A 15,763-nucleotide genomic window follows, 5' to 3' on the forward strand; every position below is an offset into this window, starting at 1 on the left:
ATGTCCTGAGATTTGTGAAAGGTCCTATGTTGGGTGGGGTGCCTATAGGGAATAAAGCCCTTTTGGGGGTAGTAGAGTATCTGTATGTGGGTAAATACCCAGTTGAGCGAAGTAACTGTGCTGACAGTAGAGCTGAGCAGACCTTTCATCTAGGAATGGTCACAGCCATAGAACTCTAACTTGTGTAGAAATCCACAAATTGCCACAGATGTGACCAGCAATGGCCTTTCAGTACCATGGAGTCAGAATGCAGAGCACAGAGTGGGAGTGAGGTCTCAGATTTGTATTGCTACTGTGGTTACAATACAAAACATCTGCATTAGAGATCTCAGAGGCTCCAGAATCCAGCTTTTTAAAAGATGGTAGGTTGGCAGAATGAAAACACAGTGGTTCATGCTGAAAATAGTTGAGAGTGATGCCTTCATAGGAATTGGAACCAAATACAAGTAGGGGTAAATAAACGTGTGGACGTTTTCTCATCGGACAAAGCCTCCTCCAATTTTTAAACGTTCCTTGAAAGTATTCAGTGTCCACAGCTTGAATTCTTACTTTATTAAATTGGTTTACTCTTTTTACTAATAGCTAGTGTATAGGTCCAGCTATGGAAGCGTGTGTTACAACTCCATAGTTACAGTTGAGTAAAATAAGAGATTTACACTCCTTGTTTTGTGCAGAAAAATAAAGCATCTCTCCTCCACAAACTCACTGCACTTTTTAAGAATGAATTTGCTGAGTATGTACATGATGAATCTGTGAATCAGTTTTACTTATAGCTAATTAGAAACTTGATCCTTTAAGAAAGAGCTTTAGCATCTCCAGTTATTAGGACAGATGTTTAAGGTATCAGTCAATGGGAGTTAGATCCCTAGGTAACTTTGAAAATCACAGTGGTTGCCTGTCTGCATCCTTGTGCACCAAAATAACCTTCAGAAACAGACCCTTTGTCCTAAATTATCTTAAAAATGGGATAACAGACTTCAAAGGTTCCATATGATTTAACAGAACAGATCTTGTGGACAGAATGTATGTCAGGAAGTTAGGGTATAAATAAGCTAAGGGTATGTTCCAGATATGTACCTGATTTCTGTTATTGGGCACCAGTGCAATCCACAGAACCCCCAGTCATTGCTCTTTAGCTCTGTATGTACCTAAATTTACCTATGCTTTTTGTAAGTAAAACTCCTTAACTGCAGATGTTTCAGCTTCTGAGTATGATCACTGGAGTCCCATTGAAGACATCCCACCCTAAGTGTTTAGCAGTTGATTATAATTACAATAACCGTGTTGACTACAGGCAAGTGCAAAGACAACTCTAGTATTTTGAATTGGGCTTGTTTAGCTTGGAAAAAAGAAGATTGAGAGGGGACATGATAGCGGTTTGCAGATATCTTAAAGGGTGTCATAAGGAGGAGGGAGAAAACTTGTTCTTCTTGGCCTCAGGAGAGAACAAGAGGCAATGGACTTAAGCTGCAGCAAGGGAAGTTTACGTGGGACATTAGGAAAAAGTTCCTAACTGTCAGGGTGGTCAAGTACTGCAATAAGTTGCCAAGGGAGGTTGTGGAATCTCCTTCGCTGGAGATATTTAAGAACAGATTAGATAGATGTCTATCAGGGATGGTGTAGATAGTGGTCGGTCCTGCCGTCGGGGCAGGGGACTGGACTCGATGGCCTCTCGAGGCCCCTTCCGGTCCTAGTGTTCTATGATTCTATGATTTTTAATTGGGGTCAGTGTGATAGCCCAGGTAGCTCAACCCGCCCTCCCGCCTCTACAGTTAATTGACACTCAGTAAGTCTAATGTCTTGGTAATAACTCAATGCTAGGAGTAAGATTTGACGTGTGTTAAAAGTCTCAGTGACAGATTGAGGCTCATAGTATGGCCGCATCAGTATCAGTGCTTCTAATGTTCTGTGCCCTCTAGTGATAGCACCAGGGGACCGACAAACACTAAGGAGTCTATAAGGTACCACACGACTTGTTGTTTTTGGAGATACAGACTAACTGAGCTACCCCTCTGATACTAAAGAGTATAAATGGCAATCACGGTTCCTGCATCATGTCACAGTAGGGCAGAACTAAGGCTGTATGTATTACCCGTGCCTCGCTTACTGTAACATAATAACAGAGAGATAGCCGTGCACGTCTATATACTATCAAAACAAAAAAGAAGTAAGTTTAAAGACTAACAAAATAGTTTATTAGGTGGTTAGCTTTCCTAGGACAGACCCACTTCTTCAGACCATAGCCATACCAGAAGAGACTCAATATTTAAGGCACAGAGAACCAAAAATAGTAATCAAGGTTGACAAAGCAGAAAAAAAAATAATCAAGGTGAGCAAATCAGAGTGTAGAGGGGCGGGGGGAGGGGAGTCAAGAATTAGATTAAGCCAAGTATGCAAAAGTATGATTTAGCGTCACGTGTGTGAGTTTCTTTAAAGGTTAATTGTGAATCATGCTAAGGCTTAGGGTGGCTGCTGTAATCCGTTCCTGCCCAGCCAAGGCTTTCTGTGCCGCGGACCGGAGCAAACAGGCCAAGAGCCGGGGTGCCCTGGTGAAATGACCAGCGCATCCCCCGGGCAGCCAGAGAGCCACCCACCACCGTCGGAAAAGGTGACTCCGGGCTGGCCAATAAGCACCAGCCTGCAAGGGGGGAGCCTGCGATTGGCTGCAGCCTAGTAAACCCCCCCCAATAGGAAACGGCTCGCGAGTCACGCTTTGAAGAGGAAGGTCAGGGGCTCCTATTAGTCAGGGGCTTTGATGGACGGTTGGTGCCGCCTATGGCTGCGGGACGTGCAGAGCTCGCGGTGGGCTGGTGCGGTACCGCTCGGGAGTGTGGGCCTTGCACCCGGACCCTGTTTGCCCGCGGCCCGTGCGGGCCTGTGCGCTGCCGGAGCTGGGCCGGGGCGGCTATGGGCCCCCGCGCGGCGCTCAGGGCCGTGCTGTGCACCGTCAACGCCCTGCTGCAGCAGCGCAGATACCACGCCGCGCTGGCCGTGCTCAAGGGCTTCCGGAACGGAGCGGTGTAAGCGGTGCGCGGGGTCCCCCTGGGCCCTACGCTCCCCGCCCCCCCGGGCCGGGCTTGTGGGGGGGGGGTTCCCCAGGGCCCTACCCTCCCCGCCTCCCCCGGGCCGGGCTTGTGGGGGGGGCGTTCCCCAGGGCCCTACGCTCCCCGCCTCCCCCGGGCCGGGCTTGTGGGGGGGGTTCCCCAGGGCCCTACCCTCCCCGCCTCCCCCGGGCCGGGCTTGTGGGGGGGGTTCCCCAGGGCCCTACGCTCCCTGCCCCTTGGGCCGGGCTTGTGCGGGGCACGCCCCATCTCCAGGCCGTGTACTGGGTTCTCAATCTCCCTGGGCTGTGCCTGTGGGGTGCCCGTCTCGGGCTCCCCACTCCCTGAGCTATGATGTTGGGGGACTCTACTAGCAAGGCCCTATGTTCCCCACTCACTGGCCTGTGCCCGTGGGGAGGGAGCTCTGCTCCCAGCCCTTCTCCCCTCTCTCACCTCACTAGCATAGATCTGGAGCATTGGGGTGTTTTTTTTTCCGGGCAAATACACGGTGTTGCTGGGATTGTCCGTCTCTCCACCTGGGTTGGTAGGGTTTTAAAAGTGGCCTTCTGAACTGATTGGGATGGGGATGCAACAGAGCTCTGCTGCCCTTCCTTGACAGAAAGGGACTAAAGCAGTCTAGTCTCTTTGGCTTTCCATAGGTGGGGGGTGAGTTGCTACTTTTTGAACATACCCAGAAACCAGCTCTTTGATTTAGAGTACCAAGGAGTATTGTCAGGGGCTGCGTACTGTGGGTGAGGTGCTTTACAGACAAGTAGGGAATTTTTTTTTTTTAATCCAGACAAAATAATTTCCAGCCGGTGTTTGTATCTTAGCTGGTACCTTTTTAGAGGCACTCTAAAAGCATTCAGTTGAGTTGTGACTAAAGACCAGGGTGGGCAAGATATGGCCTGCCAAGCCCATGGTCTGTCCAGCTGGAGCCTTCATGCACAGAGCAGCTCTGTGCTGCTTTAAGTGGCCTCCTGCTCTAGTGGCTCTGTGCTCTGGACATGGGGAGGTGGGGAAGAGAGGGAGACTTTGTGCGCTGCCACCACCTCCTAGCAATAATGCTCAGCTCCCATTGGCCAGTTTTTGGTTAATAGGAGCTGAGCAATTTTGCTGGGGGATGCATGCAAAGCGTCCTTTCTCCCAGCACCCAGAGCAGAGAGCCACATGGGGCAGGCAGCTGTTTTGAACTGTCTGGGGCTCCAGGAGGCAGGGAGCCTGCCTCAGGGTCCTGAAGAGCTTATGTGTGGGAGCTACTTAGATGAACACCTCCTGGGTGGACCCTGATTCTTACATCCCACCCCTGCCCTCCTCTAACCTCCCTGCCCCAGGTCGCCACCCAACTCATCGGTACTCCCCTCTTCCAGGTCACAACTCTCTCCCAGACTCTGCACCCCTCCCCCAGGCCAGAATCCTCTCCTACACCCATACTCTCTCCCAGGCTCTGCCTCCCAAGCTCTTGGCCCAGGTAACAACCCCTCCTTCTACCAAACCACCTCTGAGACCTCGCACCCTATTCTGCACCCCAGTCCTTACCCCAAGCTCCCTTCTGCACCCAACTGCTGTCACAGACCTTGCACCCCTTCTACAGGAAAGTGCAGTCCTTGATCACTTATCAGAATCTCGGTGTGTCCCCCACATCATAAATTGTTGCCCACCCCTGCTAAAGACCATTCATTGTACATCTGTTTTAATATGCTCAAGAAGAAGCCTTAATTTCTAAAGGGTGGGAGGATTTCAAGCCTGCTTGTGTTCACTTCAGTGGGAACAGAATTAGACCTTTTATCTTTATTAGGGGAGAAAATACATTTGTTAGTTTTGTCTGAACGGTGCCAGCAAAACACACGCCGAGGCACTGTGAAGTGCATGCATGCATTGTGCTCTAAGGGCTCTGTGTGACTCTGCTGGTGCACTCTGCGGGGTAGTTACTTCAGGTTAAGGAACTGGGTATACACAGGGCACTTAGAGTACAACATGTTGGTGCACTTTAGAGATCATGCCACCCTCATGTGCTTTGCCAGGTCACTTAAGCAAGCCCTACTTGTCCGCAGTAACTGAGTGGATAGGTAAGTCATGGTCAGGTAGCAAGACTCGGTTGAAATGTGTCAGTGTGATGGGCAAGGCAGTGAAGAGGAGTTTGTGGGAAATTTGAAACACCCATGTTTAAAGTTAGACAACTAGATGTGCATAAAGCACCCGATTTTCTGAAGTGTTGGCTTCCTGTCATTGGCTTCAGTAGGACCTCACGGTTATCCACATATCTGAAAATGGGGCCACTTGTTCAGCTAGTTAATTTTTAGGCAAGAGCAATTGAAAGCTTTGTTCACACTCCTCATGTGTTTGGTTTTTTGTCTGAGGAAAATTAATGCAAATTAAGGGGGAGTATCGTGCTGCCTTGGGAACTTAAACTGAAGTGAGGACTAAAAAATGTTAATTTCATGACTCGTGTTTTTGCTGCAGTCGTTGAAATCATTCAGATCTTAGGCCATAAAGCCCAACTCCATCACCTATTGAGATTTAAACTTGGAGCAGGAGAATAATAGTAAAAAAAAAAAAAAATTGAAGTTAAAACAAAAGACGTTCTGTGGCCTGTCTTCATGTTTTCTCTGTCTTTTGTGTTTGAAGGTTAGCATTTCAAACTCAACATGCAGAGAGCTGTGTAGGATTCTGGGATGAAGTTAAACTTTAGTGAAAATACAGAAGATGGAGAAGACCTTAAAACCTACTTTTGAATTGCATTATTTCAAACAGAATAAACTGAGTACTTAGTTGTGTGGTTCTGGGCCTTTAAGAAAGTTGACTAGCTGCATGACTGATGCAAAGAGCATTGCAAATCTGTGGCTATCCACCTTATACCCACGGATATTTGTGGACCATTTGTGTGGTTTGTGGATGAATATGTACTTGAAGCTCTGCAAATTTGTGGTTATCTGCTTTATATCCATGGATCATTAGCGCAGATCAAAACAGCTATGGATTTTTTGTTTGCACAGGCTTCTACTGGTGCTTTCATATCTTTTTTTATTTTCAAGTGCTTGATGCTAGCGTTTTTTTATTACTTCATTTGAGGTTTTTTATTCACCTTTGGAATGTGTTAGGTCAAATTACCTTAGTTACTGTATTTTTAAATTACAATCTCTTAACCTGTGGCTATTTAGTTGTAAATACTATATAAATAATTCAGTCAAAAGGTAAGTAGATTTTTTTTTTGTTTTTGATGAGGCAATATTTTGAAATTGACTGCAACTGCTCAACCAGTTACTTTGATTTGTTTCCCCTATACTTTAAGGATTAAGAGATCAACAGTTGATGTTAGTTATAAAAACCCTCTGAAAACAATGTGTGTGCATATACTACTTTTTCTCTTGCAGCTATGGAGCAAAGATCCGTGCCCCCCATGCTCTGGTGATGACCTTTCTCTTCAAGAGTGGAAGGTACAATAGCTCTTCCTTTCTGGCATTCTGCATAAGGATGGGTGCATGAGCCATCCATTTTTTAAAAGCGAACCCTTTGTAAACACCAGGCTTGTTCTGAGCAGATACAGGTTGGATGTCTCTAGTCCGGTAGTCTGGCATGATTTCAGTTAGCTGGATGTCCACTTATCATGGGTGTGGTCAAGTCTCCTGTGGTCCCATAAAGTTTTACAGCCACCAGTCCTACCTCTCAATGTTCTGTACTGTTGTTTAGTTTTAATTTACCTTTAAATGTCTTTGAAGAGTCCAGTAAGCAGTGGAAGCGTTGGTAATGTGCTAGGCAATATTGACCTCCTGTGGTCTGGCAAATTCTGTAATTAGGTCCCAAGAGTTCTGGACTAGAGAGGTTCAACCTGTACTTATTTTCCTAACTTAATGAAAAAGTCTCATAGTGTGACTTTTAAAACACAAATGACAAGCAGACTGCAGTCTCTTGTTTCAGGAACTTGGTATCTCACCACTGAGCTAGGCCTTAGTTATACTGTAGATTTTCCCAGAAGGCCAGCCTCCAGTGTCAGGGCAGTCAAGGAGAACTGCCATTTGCCCCAGTGGGCCTTATCTTGTTTCAAGCAGGGTTAAACGCCACCTGTGCAAATTGTGTAGACAAGGAAAGCCACTGGATGGTTGTACTGGTGCAGCTACTCCAGTGCAAATGGCGACCTAGACTGGATTCTCATCCGTGACCTAGCAGTGAAATGAGCCATCTTCTCATCTTTGTTTTTGCTGAGCCCATTCAGAAAAGATTATTTGTGTTACAGTAGTACCTACAGGCCAACAAAGAATGGGCCTCATTGTGCTGTGTGCTGTATATAGAGTGTTCCTGACCCCAAAAACTTAACGTAAGTAGACAAGTTGTGCACCAGGAGAGAGATGGGGAAGCAATGTATCAGTAGTATGTACAATGCGATGTCATCTTGCTGCTTTGCTAATTCTTGTTTGTTCCTTTGCTCAGCTTAAGAGAGAAACTGAAAGCGATTGCCCAGGCCACGTATACTCATTCCCGAAACCTGGCGTGTTTTGTGTGCACTTACAAGGGGCTGATGGCACTGCAGTCTCGACTACACGGAAAGAACTTTCAGTTGCACTCCTTTATGGCTGCCTGTGTTGGGGGCTGGTTGGTGTTTGGAGAAAACAATCATATAAACAGCCAGGTAAACAAATGTGTTTGTGGCTTTTTATCTGTCTGGGTTTTCCATAAAAAGAAGAACATGTTCTGTAGCAGCTAGTAGGACTAGGATTTAAACAAACAAAAAAAGACATGCTGTAGTGAACAATAAAAAAAAAAGAAAGGGTGGTCTACCAGGGTTAGTCTCTGGCAGGCCGTTGCTGCTCTGCTTATCTGCACCTCCGCAGATATCGTACCACTCTTGTTGGCTGTGGATTGCTGTTTGTGGCCAATGGGAGTTGTGTGAAGTGGCACGGACCTGGACACCACTTCCCGCAGCTCCCATTGGCTGCAAATAGTGATCCACGGCCAATGAGAGCTGTGATCATCTGACACCTGCAGATGTGCAGGTAAATATACAGGTGGGGCCCACCAGGGACTGACTCTAGTGAACTAGGTTTGGCTGACAGGCCAGTATTTGCCCACCCCGGCTGTAATGTGATATAGAAACTTTTCATATTTAGCTTGTTTACTGTTAAAACTTAGAGGGAAACAGTTTGCATCAGGGGTAGACCATACAGTACTGGAAGTGAAGTAACCTCCTTGTAAACCCAGGTCTGTCACTGACTCGCTGGGTAGCCCTGGGAAAGCCACGTAGACCTGTTCCATGCACAAATTTTCACTGGTTTAACTGAAGTTGTGATTTGAAACTGATGCCGTTTAACTGCCGTAAAACCCTCTTTGAACACACTTAGTTTGATTTTTAGATCTGCTAGCACAACTGATCTTCCATGGGGGAGAATGTTGTACCAGACGAAACCTATTGCTTACCAGAACTAGAGTGCCAGTGAACAAAAGCAGGAAAATAGTCATGTTGGGACAATACAAACACGTACAGGTTGAATCTCTGTAGTCCCGCTCTCTCTTGTCTGGCAACATCCGTAATTCGGAATGGTTTTAGTTAGCTGGACAACTACGTATCATGTGTGTGGCCAAGTTTCCCACAGTCCCATCTAGTTTGTTTCTAGCCACCAGTCCTGATTCTCAGTCTTCTGTCCTGTAATTTACCCTTAAATGTCTTCTAAGAGCCCAGTCAACAGTGGACGTGTTAGTAATCCTGTTAGACAATACTGACTTCCTGTACTCTGGCAAATTCTCTCGTCCAGACTTGGTCAGGTCCCATGGGTGCCGGACGAGAGAGATTCAACCTGTACTTCAATGTTGAAGGCAATTAGGTAATAAACTATGGTACAATATTAATCTCTTTTCTGTGTCCTTCGAAGTTACTTGATTTGGTCAGGTTTGCTAGACATGTTACAGGACTAATATTCCTTGGGTTTTCTCTTTATGCAGATAAACATGTACCTGCTGTCTCGTATTCTGTTTGGCTTGTCACGACTGGCTGTGGAGAAGGGTTATATCCCAGAACCTAAGCAGGACCCCTTCCCAGTCTTTGCTGCTGTGACTTGGGGGATTGTTCTGTGGCTCTTTGAATATCATCGGCAAACTCTCCAACCCTCTCTGCAATCTTCCATGACTTACCTGTATGATGACAGTAACATCTGGCACGACATTGCTGACTTCCTAATTTATAATAAAAGGAGTGCTCCAAAGTAATTTGCTAATCACCAGCAATATTTGAATCATGGCACTTTCCAGCAATAAGTCAAAGGAATTTTCCGCTGTCCTCAATTAACATACGTTTTATTATTAGCATCTGTCAGACAAGTTTCCCTTTTTTGTATTTTGGCCAAAACGTTGAGTAACCTAATCTTTTCTTGGCTTTCTATTGGCCACACAGGCACTCAACAGAAACCTGTCCCAGTGCCACACCGTGTACAAAGTTCTCGGATTAATTCAGTTTCAAAAAAGCTTTTCTACAAGAGATCTTACATCAACTACATTGTAAGCATTAAATATTTTTTAACAAATTAAATGCACTAGTGTTAAACATTGATAGCTGAAAAGTAAATTTTGACTATAATTTATATTATGTGGAAACAAAATATAGTGAAGGGAACAAATGGAATGCTCATGACTTCTCAGAGTCACCATGTTAGCAGTTAAAAAAAAATGCAGTGATTTGTAGCCATACCCCTCTGTGTTGAGTGTGAGCTGATAAATGTGTCTGGTTCTGTGGTGAAATCAGTCATGTCAGAAAAAGGTCTGGATTTCCATGAAGTATTAGAAATGTAGACTAAAAAGGCTGCATGTGTCAGTGAGTTTTCTGTGAATTTTTTTCCTCCACAGAGATAATAGTAGGTTTGAGTGTAATAGCACTGGGCTTTGGGACTGGCATGGTACCAGCAGTTTTGAATGAACATTTTTGCTCAGTCTTTGTCATTCCTGTGAGTTGTCTAATGCAGGATATTTCACTAACTAGTAAACCTGCTTAATTACTAGCGAGTTTAAAATGACTTTAGACTTTTTAAAAGGATGTTAACACTACAAAATAAAGACCTCTAAATACATAAATGTTAATACAAAATATGCCGAAGCTTGTGACCTACATTCAGATAGCACGATGATGGGAGCTTGGTAGACACAAAAGAAATGATTAGCAATACTAATGAAGTCTTTTATATAGGGAAAATGTGTAGCATGTTCTTTAAGGATTTTTCTCAGCCCCAGCCTTTGTCTCCGCTGCAGATAAAGCCATCCAGCTACACCCATATTTAAACATAAATCATAGCAAGCACAGTTCTGCTCCTAGTACAGTTGAGACCTTGGATTAAAATACAGTTGATTCTTCCTTTTTAGTGATGTGATGTTGGACTGCTCCTTAGATTACATGCTGGAGCAAAATTCCATTTCACAGATTGTTAGAATGGCTATTTCATTGCATGGCAATGTATGTTACTGAAGTTGTAGCAAAGTTTTGACTAGGCAGATTAGAAAGAGACCTTCAGTTTAATCAAAATAAACAGGAACTTTTAATCTGGAAGTTCTCATTAGATGCTTACAATCAGTTGATGGTTTTAAACATCTAGCAACATTTTTGAGATGTCATTCCCAAAATGTAACACCACAGTTGTATTTATGATAGCTAAAGAATTGCTGCTGTAGAAAAGTGTTTTTCAGCTGGTTTGTGTGGCAGTTTTAGAGTTGATTCCTTAAGCTGCCTGTGCCTGCCATTTCTCCTCCATCACTGGAAGACTTTCTGTAATTCACAGACCAGTGCTGCTAAGGATTCATCTGCTATAGACTATCACTCTTTTTTCCTGTCAGGACTTACTGCACTCGTTTTCCTTCCCAAGCTGTTCTTGAATCTTCAAGTATATTGACAGAGTTTCACTCTGCTTCTCCATCCAGGTCAGGCTGCTTGTGTACAGCTGTTTTTCCATCTCCCGAATAAATTTATTCACCATGATTATTTCCATTCATTTGGTTACCAGTTTACCCCAAATTCCATCCGTCACATCTTTATGGTACCAGTGAAATGGGACATACGCTAGAGATCTTCAGACTGAGCTGGTAATGAGACTTGATCACTCAAGCTGCATGCCAGGGCTATTTCCCCTGGCTCTTTAACCCCTTTTATTATCTTCTTTTTTGTTTTGTTTTTTTCTCTCAACAGGGAATCAATTGAGCCTCTTTTCCCACTTAATTATGCAATGACTTACATTGTAACCTAGCTGCTCTTCCAGACTGCAGCCGAGTTTGAGTGATACCAGTGATACAGACCAATCTTTTTAATTTATGTGCCTTGAATTAGGATTCCCTTACTGGAGAGAGAACTGACCAAATCCACTGTAATAAGGTTTTACAAGTTAGACATTGAAAAGAGCTTCAGCCCATCTAGTGCAAATCCATGGGGTTAGCATTCCCTCCTGTCCCCCAACGGAATATACATCAATGTAAATTGAACCTGTTATTGATCTTGGCCAAAAGGTTAATATTTCCTACTGGACCTAAATTTGATTGTTCAAACTACTAGAACATATACTAAACACTTGAGTTGGACCAGTCACTTGTGTTTCGTATGATTTATGTCTTGCAAAAAGTATAGTTTCAGTACATTTCTCTATAAAATCTGATACTCAGAGATGAAGTTTCAAGGTGTATTTTCATTTCTCAAATTACAGGCAAATTTTTGCTTCTTTAAAATCACTACTGTAATATATGGCTCTGACTGATACTTTTGTATTGTTTGTATTTTGACAGCAAATGGCTGCACTTCAGTTGTAATTAAAGCACTGCCTTTGATAATGGTCAACTTCTTAGTGTAGAAAAAAAGATTGCAGATTTTCCTAATTCCTTGTGTCATGGTGTCTTCGGCAAGATTTCAGAAAACCATTTCCAAATATATGAGCTGGCCGGTATGATATAATAAATGAAGCTCTTCAGAAAAAAAATCATATTTATAAATTAATATTGTTTGTCTCATTAATTACACACACTTGCCTAGGAAGACACAAAAAAGCCAACCACTTGAGCTACATGTTAGAGTTGGTAACTTTTGATACTGTAAGACTGTAGCATCTCAATGAAAAAGTCACACTTATTCCCCTATAAAAAAAAGTGAACTAAATTTCAGTTAGTGATAATTCTATCAGAGCTAAAGCTCTGTATTAACTGCATAACACTTTTCAGGGAATTGCTTGTTATTCACCTGGTCATTTTTATTCTTTGGCATTACCTCCATCTTTTTCATGAATGCCGAATTAAAATGCAGTCAGCTAGAATTCTAACATCACCTCAGCTGTACCTGCAAAATCTCTTCTCCTCAGGGATCTGTCACTATAAATCAGGCATGAGACTGATTCATAGAGGCAGCTGCTGCCAGCAGAAACCAAATTGGAATATCACCACAGTAGCAACTTCTATATATCAGTGGACATTAGCTGTGCCTTCGAAAGACAGTTGTTTTCCTGTTATGTGGAGATAGAACATTAGGCTGCAGTTCACTCCCTTTTCCAGGGAAGTAATTGGAATTTCTTCGCTGGTACTAGCACACATCAGTCTTACAACAGCCAAAGACATGGGGATGAAGCCCTTATGCTCCTGATGAGACAGAACAATACCAGTGTGTAATAGGGAAGTGAACTAGAAGTAATTTCTGTTTGTTGCAGACTTTGGAACACATTCATTACATTCACCACCCTCCTGCCCAAGGTATTGTCTGGGCAATTCAGACTTCTGTTTGTGTTCTTTTTATTAGCATTGAAAGCAAACAGAAATAAGGAGACAGTTGTGAACCCCTCTGTAAAACAGACAACCACCCAAGAAAGAGAAAAGCAGACATTTTTCCAGCCCTGATCTCTGAAAATCAAAAGAGAAATGAAAACAATTTATGTTTATGTGAACCCAAAATTGGATTGTTGGTTTCTAACCAGGGGCAAAATTCTGTGAGGGGCTAAGAGCCTTCTGAGCAGAGCTTACTGTGCCACTTGCTGCTCAGCAGTGTGGGATGAGGCCTTGCTTTGCCAGGACTCTTGCAAACACAGCTGTGCAACAGCAGGCTCATGGCTCTCCGAGGTATCAGCGTTTAGAACAAAGAGAATCTAGAGGACACTTTCAGTATGCTACTTTCACACTCTTCAAAGATGGCTCAAATCTTCCACAAACTGATTCAAATAATGAAGAAAGCTAAACATCTGAGCCACCTAAAATGCTCAGGAAAACTGACTATCCTACCATGACATGATTTAACAATGTTTCGTAACAGACCAAGCTTTCTCTAAGAATGCTTCCTTTGACGTGCCTACTTGTCTAGGGAGGTAGCGTTCCAACCATGATGGAAAAAACACTTCAGAGTGAGCTGTGTCTACACTAAAGGTTTATATCAGAGTAAACAGTGCTGGGGTTATACCAAAGTAGCTCCAGAGTGCAGACACAGCCTTAATATTGCAGAGGGATGTGTTTAGGGGTTATATGTGAGTAGGGGAAAAATCAAAATGAATTCAGGATATTTGAGTGACTTTGTGCTACTGACAATGTCCCTGGTCCCTGGATTGTACAGTACCTAGGGCAGAAGGGCACTTCTGAAAAGGAAGATCTGTGATGTCATTTGTCACTTTAAATCTTGCTATGTTAGAGCAGGACAGAATTCTAAGAAGTGTTTACAAACATTGCAATTGATGTAACATGCTGTGTGCATAGCTAGAGCCATGCAAATCTGAATATCCATGGGTAGCCATGTGTGCAGATGGCAATGCAGATATCTGCAGCTCATTTTTAAAGATGTAGCTGGAGATACAAATTTTATATTTAGAACCCTGCAGATTTGCAGATATCCGTTTTATAGCCATGGATGTCGGTATCTGCAGATGTCAGTGTGAATATAGATGTGAATACAATTTTTTTAATCCATGCAGAGTTCCATGCATAACCTATAGGTACAGTAAGTGGTGGGAGTATCTATCCAAATACTAAATACAGGTTGCACCTCCATCAACTATCATCCTTGTGACCTGACTGGTGCCAAATGAGAGAATTTGTCAAACCAGAATAGGTCCATATTGTCTAGCACATTACCAACACTTCCACTGCTTACTGGGCTCGTAGAAGACATTTAGGGGTAAATTACAGCTAAATAACAGCCCAGAACACTGAGAGCCAGCACTGGTGTCTGGAGACAAACTTGACTGCGCCCAGAAGTGGTCATCCGGCTAACTAAAAATCATGCCCGATTAAAGATGTTGACAGACAAGAGAGTTCCAGATTAGTGAGTTTCAACCTGTATTGTTTTGATGGACTGAACTGCCAGAGACCCAGCTCACCCTCTGCTGAAAAGAATGTGAAGACCAAAAGACACATCATGAAAAACTCTGAAGAGAATGACTTGCAACCAGTTCTGCCCATGCACATGTAATGCTGTCTCTTATTCGTATCTTTGCACCTACACACACATTTTTTGAAGTTTTGCGTTTCTTTATTGACCAGAATTTCTTGGAGACTATAGCTGCTAGCATGCTACCTCTGAGTGGAGATCAATTGCCTAATCCAGCCATAAAGGACACATTTTTAGGAAGCAATGAGTTTTGAACTTGGAGAGTGGGCATAAAATGTGGGGACAAGGACAGCAGAGGAAAGAGAGTAAGGGTATGTCTGCACTCTGAGGACTTTGCCACAGTGACCTCAACATAGCCCATATCCATGAAGGGGTTTTACCGTCATGCAGAAAGACCACATTCCCAGGCAACAGTTAGCTTAACAGAAGTCTTCTGTCAACCTCACTGCATGGACACCAGGGTTAGGCTGGAAGAGCTACACGCATCAGCTGAGTGTTTTTCACAGCCCAACCTATGCAGCTGCACCAACATAAAATGTTATGTATAAACCAGGCCTAATGTGGGGGGGGGGCAGGTTAATAAGTACTGAGTGTGTAGGATGGGTGTATACACAAAGGGGGCACCTTATCTTTGTCACTCAGTGAGGCTGGTTGGGATGTACACAAGCAGGTGATTCTTAGCAAGATGTGGTCCTAGCAATCTGTGCATGTGCGGTTTATGATCTTCCCCTGGGAGAGGTGGGAGGCAGGCACGCAAGCTGTGCATGCAGGGATGGCGGTGTGAGGGGGTAGGCATAGGTGATGTGAAGGCAGGGGATGGGTCTGGGCAGGAGGAAGGGCTCAGTGGAGACAGGAATTGGGTGTATGCAGAAGAGGAGCACAGTGTTGTTTGGGGGCGGGGAGATGTCCAGGGGCAGGGGCAGGGGCAGGGGCGGGGCACAGTGCTGTTGGGGGTGGAGGGGGCGCAGCACTGTGGGGGGCAGGGGGCAGATGTCAGGGAGGGCACAGCGCTGTTGGGGATGGGGGCAGATGTTAGGGGCAAAGTGCTTTTGGGGGTTGGGGGCAGGGGGCAAAAGGCTCCATGGACACACGGGGGGGCCTGCGAGGGAGGCGGACGTCCAGGGACGGGGGTGAGCAGGAAAAGTTCCACAGACACCGAGGGATGAGGCCTTGTGGGGGGCGGGGGGCAGATGCTCAGAGCAGGGGGGCTCTGTGGACACACAGGGAGGGGCCTGGGCGGAGGGCGGATGCCAGGGGCAGCACAGGGCTCTGTGGGTAAGCGGGGGGAAGGGCGAGGGGGGCAGCATTGTGACGGGCGGGCGGTCAGGTGGCGCTCCGCGGACAAACAGGGAGGGTGACCACGGGCGGGGGGGCTCTATGGACACGCGGGGATGGGGGCGGGCCCCAC

At 44.8% G+C, this 15,763-nt stretch overlaps 1 protein-coding gene across 3 annotated transcripts; it reads left to right on the forward strand.

Annotated features, from left to right (window-relative positions):
• Window positions 1-1,196: 1,196 nt before the first annotated feature.
• PXMP4 (peroxisomal membrane protein 4) lies at window positions 1,197-11,764 on the forward strand. Of its 3 annotated transcripts, none has more exons than XM_075012240.1 (4): window positions 1,197-1,294; window positions 6,416-6,478; window positions 7,470-7,668; window positions 8,976-11,764. In XM_075012240.1, the coding sequence occupies exons 1-4, from the start codon at window positions 1,212-1,214 to the stop codon at window positions 9,237-9,239; spliced, it is 609 nt and encodes a 202-aa protein (XP_074868341.1). In that variant the 5' UTR covers window positions 1,197-1,211; the 3' UTR covers window positions 9,240-11,764. The 3 variants fall into 3 exon arrangements, with proteins under 3 accessions (XP_074868341.1, XP_074868342.1, XP_074868340.1); XM_075012241.1 differs by lacking the exon at window positions 1,197-1,294 and adding an exon at window positions 2,761-2,810; XM_075012239.1 differs by lacking the exon at window positions 1,197-1,294 and adding an exon at window positions 2,817-3,020.
• The last annotated feature ends 3,999 nt before the right edge of the window (window positions 11,765-15,763 follow it).

Source organism: Carettochelys insculpta, chromosome 17 (genome assembly GCF_033958435.1).
Source record: "Carettochelys insculpta isolate YL-2023 chromosome 17, ASM3395843v1, whole genome shotgun sequence".
Classification (NCBI taxonomy): domain Eukaryota; kingdom Metazoa; phylum Chordata; order Testudines; family Carettochelyidae; genus Carettochelys; species Carettochelys insculpta.

What these genes read in the sequence shown, in the direction of transcription:
- PXMP4 (XM_075012239.1), top strand. Translation starts at nt 2,908, where the DNA reads ATGGGCCCCCGCGCGGCGCTCAGGGCCGTGCTGTGCACCGTCAACGCC. An exon ending in GGCTTCCGGAACGGAGCGGT is followed by an intron (nt 3,021 to 6,415) that starts GTAAGCGGTGCG and finishes TTTCTCTTGCAG; the next exon opens with CTATGGAGCAAAGATCCGTG. An exon ending in ACAATCATATAAACAGCCAG is followed by an intron (nt 7,669 to 8,975) that starts GTAAACAAATGT and finishes CTCTTTATGCAG; the next exon opens with ATAAACATGTACCTGCTGTC.